The sequence below is a fragment of the Thermobia domestica genome, chromosome 3 (assembly GCF_964235325.1).
Source record: "Thermobia domestica chromosome 3, izTheDome1.hap1.1, whole genome shotgun sequence".
Taxonomy (NCBI): Eukaryota; Metazoa; Arthropoda; class Insecta; order Zygentoma; family Lepismatidae; genus Thermobia; species Thermobia domestica.
This window is the reverse complement of record NC_137456.1, coordinates 286,530,147-286,542,762: the sequence shown is the minus strand read 5'-3', so window position 1 is coordinate 286,542,762 and position 12,616 is coordinate 286,530,147. Positions and strand designations below refer to the sequence as shown.

The following is a 12,616-nucleotide window of genomic DNA, read 5'->3' as shown; positions in this document are numbered from 1 at the left end:
AAGAATTTTAAACAATTAAATATCTTAATATTTGAATTGGACTTTGCAGTGTCCATTGAATTGGACCAATTAAATGTCACTGTAAATTTGGGTTGTCTCTCATGTTTCCTTTAGGAGCAAGATTTTGTCAAAAATGTACAATTAAGATGTTAAAGCTTATTATTAATAAATAGACATAGATAGGATAAATAGGGTGAAATAAATGTCTTGTTTGCTCCATTTATTTCACTTTATAAAAACAAAACTTAGACATTTAACAGACGTATAACGTAAGAAAGGAATTACAATCAATTCACACGTTTATAGTTATACAGTTTGTTATGAATATATTAAACCCTAGGTACACCAAGGTATTTTTGGGTTACATGGAACTCAACGAGGAGGCCTCTGAGGCCCACAGATTAAAGGTCATTATTTTTCACGGAAAATAATTTATCTTGTCTGATTTCCACTTGGGGTGTCTAAGACATCATATATTATTATTTTCTATTACTACTAGGTTTCTAACTACAGTGTTGCCAACTATATGTATGAATTGTTTAAGTTACAATTTTTTATTTATGTCAGTAACTATGACCTATTTATTTTATTTGTTTGCGTAGACAAAGTATCAAACAGATCTATAGCAACTTAATACAGTGTAGTATGTGTAAAAGAGCATTTGGTGTGGTACATTAAAACGGGGTAGAATGGGGACGAGTGAGATATACTTCAGTATTGGATTCAGGATTAATCTTGTGTAATTCCATCCCGGTTATCCGAGGAATGGCGATTTTTTTTCAAATGTTGTTTCCACGAAAAGATGGACAGTGTGAGGGACATTCATTAGTCACTATAGGAGATGTCACGAAAGAAGCAGTGTTGACAAACCAACAAAAAGTTACAATTTTTCTAGTAGCACAACATCAGGTTTTTGTACCTATGGAATGAACACGTAAGATTCAAGCAAACAAGCTACGACTTGTCTGTCAGTTTTGTAAACTAACACAACTACAGCGTCATGAATATTACAAGCGAATCACTGAAAGGCATAGTTGCTTTCCATCACTATTGAAACTTGATAACTTGATTCTCTCTTTCTTATATATATATATATATATATATATATATATATATATATATATATATATGTGTGTGTGTGTGTGTGTGTGTGTGTGTGTGTGTGTGTGTGTATGTGTTTGTGTGTGTACCAGTTTTGGAGTAATAAACAAATAGAAAATAAATTATTTAGGTGCCAGAAAAAAGTGAGAAAAAATATAGATACTAATTTTTATAACGTGTACTTGGAAACACTGCACCATAATAATACCTCAGAGTGACCTGCATGTTGTAATACCAAAATTGTTTCTAAGGAGAGTAAAATAAGTAGCCAAAACACTGGAATATAATAGTTAGTGAATGCGGTGAATAGCCCCTTAGTACGACCAAGGAGGGGCCTCTGGGGCCAACAGCATTTCCTTTATTTATACATATGAAAAAACAAAACCCCAAAAATTAAGCAAGTACGTTATTTGATTAATGGGGTCAAGTTTGACAATATAAATTTTATCAGATTTTTTTCAGAATTTTTATGCAATTATAAATGTTAGAAAATATAACAAAAATAATTTGTGGGCAGCCGCCTCCTTGGTGTTCCTAGGGTTAATGCATATAAATAATCAGCCACAATTAACACTTTGCGGCACTGAGAAATACTTTCTGTATCTCCATGTTGTACGAGAAAAATATTTTTTAGTAATTATAAACCACATGTATTTCTGAATATATTACACCCTAGAAAATACAGTGATAATATATTTTATCATAGTTTATAATTATTGGCGCCAAAATAGGGCACCAACACTAATGCCTCTCCGTAAACATGATGCACTTTATCTAAAACTAAATCTTTAAACTAACACGAATTATTATGTGTTATATAATATGTATCATAAAATAAATAGAACGTACTGTTAAGTAAGATATGTATATCCATTAAAAAGTTTGAACAGAAATATTATGTGAAATATACGTTACATAATTGCCATACATTTCCACGTTCCGTAGTGGGAATATACCACTTATTAGACTGTTGTGCGTACAGATTTGATTGAAATATTATTAAGTCTACAATAGACTCATCTACGATGAGTCTGAACAAGTTAATTGGAGACGGATCTTTTAAATTTTGTATAATATTTGTCGGTTCTGTGTGACTGTTGAAAAGTTAAGGAGGTGATGCAATCTTGACGTCTCTCCAGTGCGGTGGGTCCCTTATCGAAGAACATACTGACTGTACTCTTGTTGCTTGCGATTGTTCTCACCTTCGTCATCTGGAAGTGGACCACTTGAATCGCTTTCCGGTATATTCACATTGAGATCTTCACTTTCATTTGGTAATACATCATTTTCTACATCACTTGCGTCCTCATCTGATTTGGGTTCAGAAGGAATCCCCTTATATAAAATAATTTCTTCAACTTCCTCTTCTGTTAGTCTCTTTGGCATCTCGATATATCTCAATTTTAAAAATAAGAAGCCTAAGTAAAGAGCTACTACCTATTTTTATGTGTGATTTGCATGGAAAAGTGCTTGGACCAGAACGTGGCAGCTTGTTTCAATCCAGCACGAATCCTTTGCAAGAAAGGAAATTCAACGAAACGTATTTCGATAATTATACAGTGGAAAGAATGTTTCGAAGGTAATGGTAGAGTTCAAGTAGAGACCTATGCAGGAGTTGAAGTGGTTTTGAAATGTGGGGGACGGATATGACGTGACGCCGTCCCCCTGGGCTATCTCTGTTAATTATAATTAATTTTGGGAAGTGGGAGGACGCTAAAGTTAATTTTACGAAGTGGGAGGACTGCATCTCTCTGCAATCCCCCAAAATTTTCCCCTGTACCTATCTATAAAATATGTGTTATAATATTTTCTCTAATAATGTAAGACATTTGTTAGAAACGAAATTTTCTGAGGTAGGACTACGCCTTCGGAGCTCCCCAGGATTACATCATTGGTGTTATTGTATTCTATCATTTTCTCAATATAAGCAATGATAATATTACACGTAACTAGCGACGTATGGGAAACACACGTTCAAATATCCAATATTGTTTTTGTCGGCTTGTTGCACAGTGATGCAACTTCTGCATCGCAAAAAATAATATTAAAAAACAAGATTTCAGCTCGGGTCACATCTACATCACCTGCACTACATCGCGAGAATCCAAAATACAACACCCATAGACAAAATACATAAATTAGCATGCTTTCCAATAACATCACCAATTTAATTATCACCGTATTCACTGCGTGCAAACAGAACCATAACAAAACCACAAAATGTGGGAATATGACAATTGACTGAAAATAACAAAGCGAGCCACATAGTAACGAACATCGTAATTACGTCGAGTCAGTTATTAAAAATCTGTATCACTGTACAAGTACCAGCTGAGCGCTCACTACAGTGATGCAATAAGTGCATCACCATGCAACATCGTTTAATAAACTGGTGATGCAAAAAAATGCATCCCTATGCCGCAAAGACTTAATACTTTAGTTATACATCCTCTAATTCACTACGTTCATTTCAAGCTTTACATCTGTATCTTTGAACGTGCAATACTTTCATTAATTTAATACGAGTTTGTTATATTTTAATGAATCTATGTACATTTCAAGAACAAAATATTTTGAGCACATTTTTTAGTTTAATGACTTATCTTGATTTCTAAAACTTGTGAAAGTTGTAACTGATCGAACAAATAACCAATATCGAATATATAGGAAATAATATAATAAATATAGCACTTAAAGGCCAAAGTATTAAATCATATCTCGTTTAGATTTATCTTGGATTAATATTAAATTGGTTTTAGAATTTTCATGGCTATGAAGAAAATACCTTACTTATATAACGTAAAACAAAATAAAAGAACCAATGATTATGAATGGGTGTATAACAATACTTACCTTTAAGGGCAAGAGAGGAAAATGTAACCACAATTCGAACTTTTTATCGTAGCTCTTTACGGAACTATTCTCTATGATTATCGTAGCATTACCAAGCCCGTTTCTGTAAAATAAAGAATACTTCCTAACTTATATTGTATGGAACATATAGCATGTTGTACATGGTTTAATTCATCATATCTATTAACATACAATAGCATATATATAACTGACTTGTCTTACCCATATAACAAAGGAAATAAACCTTTATTATCCGTTTTCTTCTCATTATATTTTAGAAGGTATGATGGGAGGAAGGAGACCTGTCGGGAGTCTATCAGAAAATTTAAAAACCGGGAACCTATTATCAAATGGGGAGATCTCAGTTATACTTTACAAGAATATGAGTAAAATCCCTTTACATATTTCTGTTTCATTTGTTGTCCGCAATATACATGTATTCATTATTTTATTGCATGTATGGAGGCTTAGTCATCCTCAATGACAAAGAAATCATATGCATATGCAATATAATGATGTCACGATGGACTCACACAGTTCTCCCAGTAATAAGCTACTTTAAGTTTATACTTTGTTCTTGATTTATGTAGAGTAAGTGTATCATCATAGACATAAGCACCAATAAACTTAAATTCACATTCAAAGCTTTAGATACATGCACTTATTATAAAACTCTTGAAATCTTATCGGCTTAAAATATATCTCATTTTAATGTATTTCAAAATATTCATTCAAGTCTTATAAGTATTCACTAAAAGTGTACATGTATTAGCTTCTAGATTGCATTACTACTACTCTAAGTTTTACCTTCCGTTTTTTATTATATACGAGGGGCAAACTATATTATCGTGCAACTTATACTTAGGTACTTATTAATCCGAGGTGAAACTTAAGTACTTATTAATCCGAGGTGAAACTTAAGTACTTATTAATCCGATGTGAAACTTAAGTAATTACATGATACATGACCACGTCAAGATACAAGAATAGCTTACCTTTATTTTTAAAATAAGGGTTCCCACATAGCATGAGTGAACATACTTTTTTGCAACGCAGAAAAGATATAGTCATGCCTCGCATATCCTTGCAATCTAGTACTGAATCTCACACCATTGTCGAGTACACGGATTTTTCTCTTTCAGATTCGGAATAATACTGTTACAAAATATTTTTTCAAACATAGCTCTATCCAATGTCGGAAAGTGTAGAGACTTAGGATTTCCAAACATTATATTTCTTGCATCCATATAATCACACACTAATAGGCACAACAACCTTATTTACATCAAATAAACATATATTGTTTCTTAATGCTCACATTCCATATATTTGATAGTTATTCCAGATTGGTTGTTTCAGAACAAAACCACGCAATGATTGCTGTCCAACTTCGGATCTAAATACTTGCGAAATATATAGTTTAAGTCGAAGCAGGAAAATATCTCCATTATGTAGTAGTCAAATTTTTGTAAGTTGACGGTTAATTTCTCCCAATACTTTTGGAACATATCAATATCCAATGTGTCTTTAAAAAAGGTTGTGTGAAAGTATTTTCTCTTGCTCTGCACAGTTTTACGAAGCCTGTGAACATATTTAACCATAATAATTGCTTATTCTTACAGACATAAATGCAATTGTTAGTGTAAACACACTATTATGTTTAGTTTCGTGTAATTTCATTTCTTAGTAACTGATGTGCATTTAAATTTAGTGTGGCATTTTCACGTTTCTTTCATTGGTATCATTGAACACATTATATTATTATAAATATTAAGGTAAAGCACTCATCATAGAGAACATTATTACGAAGTACAAGATCTGAAATAGAACTTAGATTAATCTTAAATAAATCGTACTACCTCCTACTACGACACTAGCCTATGCTATCGTACAATCGAATAACTTCCTTGCTTCACTTTTGGAATATAAGTATTTCATTCAATATTTAACTCTTGTAAATTTGATTACCGACTTTTGAAACGCGTACGAAATTATTATTATTATTATTATTATTATTAATTTTAATATTTACTGAATTTTAATATATGCCTGAAATTGAAATGATTTATTTTAACTCTGTTAAAACAATGTGATAAACGTAATAATATATCCAATGTGATTGCAACACAATATTATATCAGATCTTATCGGTTCATAATGCATTTACTACTAGCTTTACTATCAGATAGAAAACATTACCGCTTTCAATAATTTTAGTACCAACTGATCATTTCTTACATCCTAACCTAAAAGAAGTAAAACTTATGCCCCAATCGTAATCGTAAAGCAAGTTACAACCACAAAGAACGGTATGGTAAAATTTATGCACAAGAGGATCTAGTTTAACTGTAGAGATAAAACAGTCTGATTTTATTTATTTCCTTTATATATGCATATATCAATTCATATGTGTGTATGAAACTGTATATATACACCCCATTTGCCCACTCATTATTTGAAAGACACTAAGTTCCAGTTTTTATTAGTAAATTATTACTTTGGTCCACTTTATCCAGATGTTATAATTATGCTTAAACCAGTTTCTTATATCGCCTAGAAAACCTTTTCAGTTAAACTTAATTTACATTGTTAATGTTATAATTGTAATGCCTTAGATTTAAAATTGTTTCTGTATTTGTTACGAACAACTTTCATATCCTCTAAGCATCTTTCATATAGTTTTCATATTTACGGAAGGTACACTGCTATATTGTAGTTTCTTAAAAGTAAATAGTAAAGAATGTATTAATTTGAATTAAATGTATATTTAAGGTTCCCGGTTCGATCCAATCCCCTGCTAAGTGAACGTTTTGGTGGGCAAACACCGTGTGCGTGGGTTATACTTGATGCTCGACACGACGTAACACCCCTTGAACTCAAGGGTTGGAGATACGAGCTGCATTCATCGACTGACCAATATTGGCAGTTCATCCTCCAAGGCACTCAGGTTAAATTTCTTGTATGCACATGCAAGTAGAACACAGAAAAGAGTTGACGCTAATTTTAGTCCACTGGCCACGACGCACAAGATATTGTGATATCTTGACTGTGGGAACATTTAGATAACGAACTACTAAAGCGATATGGTCGACGTGTCCTTGGTGCTCAGACAACTGGTGTGTGCTCTTGGTCGTGGTATTTCCGTGAATGATTGGAGAATATTTCTCTTTTAAACGGTTAACCCAAACCAAAAACAAAACTTAAAAAAAGTTATACTTTCTGTACTCACTAACGTGTTTTCACAAAAATACATAGAGAGGAAAATATGGATTATCGTAATCCCAATTCAAAAGTGTAACATCAGATTCGTAATATCTTAACTCAAAACGAAAACATTACCTATCTTTCGGACATTTTCCAAAATATGACTGGATGTTCTGCAAAAAGGCAATATAGTGTAGTTTTCCAAACAAAACTGAACTAAATTACAGATCGGTTTCTGAAATAAACTGACACATTCAGTTTCAACCTAAAGTCGAACGCAAACCAGTTACTCAGGTTTGAGAACACGGCTAGCGGCTAGGTTGTAGTTGATGTTTCTATTGTCTAGTGGCTTAAACTGCCATTATGTAGTGCAAATTTTTGAACAAAACCCCTATAGTAACCTATTTCCGCCCATTTATATATATAGCCTGTTCCATAATTCGCATACTTTTCTACACCATAAGAATGTGGAAGCAAACACGCGTATCATGATAGAGACGATTTACAAACGTTAGTTGTGAAAGGGCAAGGAAATTACCAGGACATTCGGAACCCTTCATTAACCTTCATTAACTTTTCATGTTATCGTCCTCAGAAAGAAATACCACACCACTTGTTAAACAAAGTTTGTGTAGAGCAATCGTTGGAATAGTGGTTATCGTACAAGACTTCCACGTGGAAGATCTCCATTTGATTTCTCGCCAAGTAATATATTTTTCTTATAAAATAATGGCTCCAATTCTGCAAATTACATAGTCATGTACGCAATAGATGAAATCGTTTGCAACAGATAAATCTTTGGAGATGACTAGGAAATGCTCCCTCTTTTGTTATTTCAAAACATTTTATTTCTATTAGTTTGGCACAAAATTTCTTTCCATCCTATAATCCAATGTGTTTAATTCACATTTGAAATTTGAAACATGCAAGACCTGCTTCCTCTATAAGAAACATCCTATTTTCTTTTTGAACATTCTTAACTTTTAATTATGATAGAGTTTAGTCTTTTAATATAGGGTCTTTCTTATAGAAATTATAGAGCAGTTAACTAGCACTCATATTTTTTCTTTCTTTCTTTTTTTCCTTTTGTTCAGTTTTCATTAGTAGTTTGGACTGACCTACGCTACCTATTGGGTTTATTATAATGTATTTGAGATCAGTACGTCCAATGAACACTACAGAACTTGTAACAGAACCATGCGCAAAGAAAGCATGTGTTAAACGTTTAATATTATGATAGCCAATTCTACTGGAAGTTGAGTATTTTATTTGACCACCAATTTTCGTATTTATTTTGAACGTGACTTAATGATTGTTTCATGCATACTTTATATATTCGTATTATTACTACTACTACTACTACTACTACTACTACTACTACTACTAATAATAATAATAATAATAATAATAATAATAATAACAATAATAATAATAATAATAATAATAATAATAATAATAATAATAATGCATCATTTCTTGGATCTAGGCCTGTGCGATATTTCTATATATCGATATCGTCGATATTGATATTGACATATATCTACATTTGCTATCGCGAATATATCGACATCCTAAATATTGATATTGATATTCGTGGGGCGAGGTATAGGGTTCTCTAAGACTTCCGATGGATGAAGAAATATAACTTAATTTTTACAATAATCTTTTGTAATGAAAATTTCTTTAAGTGACCACAAATTGCAATGTAAATAAATCCACTTGCTATTTTGCAATATTATATATTGTAACGTTATAACTGTCAGAACATTTCTGTTCCAGAATAGAGAGTAACAAAAAACACCTGTCAACAGCAAGTGATTCGAACTTTGACGTAGAATTTGTTAAGAAAAAAATTTATCTCCTAGATTTTCATCCCTTTTGGCCTTTGAGACCGCTCATTGACAAAAGGTGCATACACGACCGCCTCTTAGGTAAGGTCAGAAATTTTGAAAAGGAAACGAATTTTCAATAACAAAACTATTAATACTACTACTACTACTACTACTACTAATAATAATAATAATAATAATAATAATAATAATAATTATTATTATTATTATTATTATTATTATTATTATTATTATTCCGTTTCCTGTGGATGTTTGGTTTGTGCTGCTAGGCATTTATATTAAGCCTTTACATTATGTAACCTCTTCTTTCTTTGCGATTTTCTTTAACAAAGAGAAACTGCTTTCCTCTGGTATCCATTTCTTTCCATTCTTCTTTTCTAAAATGCTTAATTAAGATAATTTTGTAACTTTTCATGTCATCCATTGCTCTCACGATAATAAAATCGTCATTCTTAACAATTTATTTACTTTCTTATTTGCAGTTTGGCACACTAATATATTTGTAACCAAATGGATGTTTGGTCCAACGCCATTCTAATTCTCAACCACCCCAACGTCGGAGTTTTAGGGGTTACCTACCGTTCCAGGAAAGGGAGAATTGCAGGTGGTAATGCAATTTTGGAGTCGTGTATTCAACTACAATGCATTTTTGTTTATATGATAAAGACCTAGTAATGTGGCTAACTCGGGGGTCTGGCGTACATCTATATTTTCTCCCACTTTTGTTCTCTTACTCTACTGATGTGAATTCATTTTCCATAATCTTTAACGTTTAATTGTACATTTAATTTACCACGTTTGTTATTAATTTTGAGATAGAATATCGTCGGATTGACAACAGTGTCCTGAGAAGAATTTTACTTGTATTACAGCTTCCTTTATAATGGAACAGTAGTAATTATTATTAGTATAATAGGAAACATTCTGAAATACATAACATGAGAGAGTATTTTGTGGAAAATATTCCATAGAACAGTTACTGTTGATTGCGAGACAAAAACTAGTACAGTGCTATACTTTCAATAATCATCAATATATATCTCCCTGTTCTTATTATTATCACGTGTCTGTGAAAAATGGACTTTTTTCTCTTTCCAGATTTTATCAATACCCTATTTATTTTATTTTGAGCTTTATTTTATTAATTTATCTTCTGCTTCTTGCCAGAGTGATTTTAAAGTCTCATAATAGCTCTATTATCATTAAGTACATCTCCAGCTACATTACTTCCTGTATGTAATAATTAAAAATCTACTGCCGTATTGTTTAGCATAGTTTTAATATTGGAAAAGCACTAGGAAATAAACCACCTAAAAGCTCCAAATACCATGTCCCTCTTGGTATGGTGCACCTCCACATACATTAAAGACACTGCTTGCGAATAATATAAAAATAAGGATCATTAATTTGTTATTGCTTTATGCAGAAATATAACATTAATTAATAATATTGTATTGTTGCTAAATGCTCTTTAAGTATGAAAAAAGAACCCAAGAATTAAGGGAAGGAATGTACCACCGGCAACGAAACAAGAACTCGTTCAGCTTTAACTTCAAAAAATTTTATCTATTGCATATGCTTTAGGCAAGGGTTCTTCTTGTGGTCCCTATTCAAAAATATGCCATCAATTACACATCATTTAAATCCTCTAAAACATAACACTTCCTCTTCCTTACATTGTTTGATTTTAAATATTTCAACTGTCCAATTTTCTTTGAAACCTTTCTCAAAATGACGCTTTGCTTTAGTAATGCTCACAGTTCCTCATATTTTGATACTTTAACAACGCTAGTATGGGACTAGGGTATTATTCATTTACTCCACACTTGCTGAAATATATCTTGGTTCACACAGGCAGGTGGTAATTGCAACAAAAAAACGTCAAGTCCGAAAACTGATACTGTAGAGGACACGGGTTTCTCTTCATGTTATTTTCTTCAAACTTGGCTCATATATACTAGACCGGAAATAAATCGGCATGTATTTTTTGTTTCTTTCGGAAAATTGGTTAAGAGGGCAAAGGGTCCCTTTTTAAAAAAAAGTACCCTTGATTAAAGGGATCAGTTTAAAGAAACCAAACTCGGCTGATGCAAATATGACTTCAAAGTAGGAAATACGTTTCGTAGTTTTTGAAAGAAAAGTTTGCAAGGTCGATTGTTCCCTTGGAAATGATAAAGGATCCCGCGCTATTCTTATGGAAATTTGTGTTCGGTGGGATTACTCAAAACCGTAATATGTTGTAGATATGGTGTTAGTGAGAAAAAGTTTCAATGAGCCCAACCATAAATCAGTGACCGTTTGGCCACCACAGGTCCCCTTTTTTGAAAACAGACGAAGATAAGAACATTCTGGATTTCGGTAAAAAAAAAAATGACCGAAACCGTGATATATTGTAGATATTGTGATCCTGGAAAAAGGTCTGAATGGGAATAACCACCAATCATTGATTGTCCACTATGAGGCCACTTTTTTGAAAACAGCTGAAGATTATAATATCCAAGATTTCGATAAAATGACTGAAACTGTGATATGTTGTAGAGGTAGTGATCCTGAAAAAAGTCTCAACATTCACAGCCATCAATCCTTGACCGTTTGGCCAATACAGGGCCACATTTTTGAAAACAGCAGGAGGTAACGTTATTCTGGATTTTGCTGTAATAGCTTGAAACTATGATATGTTGTACGAATAGCGATCTTTAGGAATAGTCTCAAGGGACACAACCACCACCCAGTGACCATTCGGCACTACGGGGCCACATTTTGTAAAACATCAGAAAGGAAGAATACACTGGCATTTTGGTAGATTACATAATAGACCTAATTAAAAATAATAAATTATCCAGTTTTACATAGTTCTTTTATGAAGATTTGATAGAAAAATCATTAAGATAGTGTAATATCAGGAAAATTAGAGTAAAATGCGAATAAAATTAAATTCCACTATTGATACAAATATGCTAAATATGCAACCATTCAATATTGTTATAAAATATTGCAATAGACATCATTATGAACAGAAAATACATTACACTAATCCGTTTGTTTGAAATAAAAAATCTCGAAGCTAGGCTACTCGTAATTGAAAAGAGCGAATAAGTATATCTTCTCATCTTTGGAAGTAGCATGAGAAATATCATGGAGTTAACAGAACTTCAATAGTTTACAAAATTTTCAGTCCAATGTGTCCATAAATATTGGTTCATTTCAAATAAAAAGTTTCTTCTATTATAGAAAAAAGGAAGGAACTTACTGCTAACTGCATCACCTCGCTGAATTGCTAGACTAATGCGTTGAAATTAAAATTGTGCACTCCTTGGATCTCCCGTCTTGAAATTTAATTTCAATCCGATTTCCTTCAAGAATTCCATGGCTTCCGTAGCAAAGGCAATAAACATATGATCTTCTTATAATTTGGAATATTTCATGTCTTTTCGCTTATAGGCAGTCTCTTCAGCATTTCTGGCCTCTTTACATGATGAAACTAAATAGGAAGGTGCAAATATGTCTACACAGGTAACGTCCCATACGAGTCATTGCTCCATTTTCCAAGGGATTAATGTCACTCCATCGGTTGTTTCCCATCATCTCTGAACATTCCAGATGATTCT

At 32.5% G+C, this 12,616-nt stretch overlaps 1 protein-coding gene across 1 annotated transcript in view; it reads right to left on the bottom strand.

Annotated features, from left to right (window-relative positions):
* LOC145682245 (uncharacterized) overlaps window positions 1-12,616 on the bottom strand; it is a 198,096-nt gene that overhangs the window by 67,162 nt on the left and 118,318 nt on the right. The window contains exon 5 of the mRNA XM_081753828.1: window positions 3,955-4,057. Within this exon, the coding sequence (XP_081609954.1) occupies window positions 3,955-4,057 (103 nt within the window). The remainder of the gene's footprint in view (window positions 1-3,954; window positions 4,058-12,616) is intronic.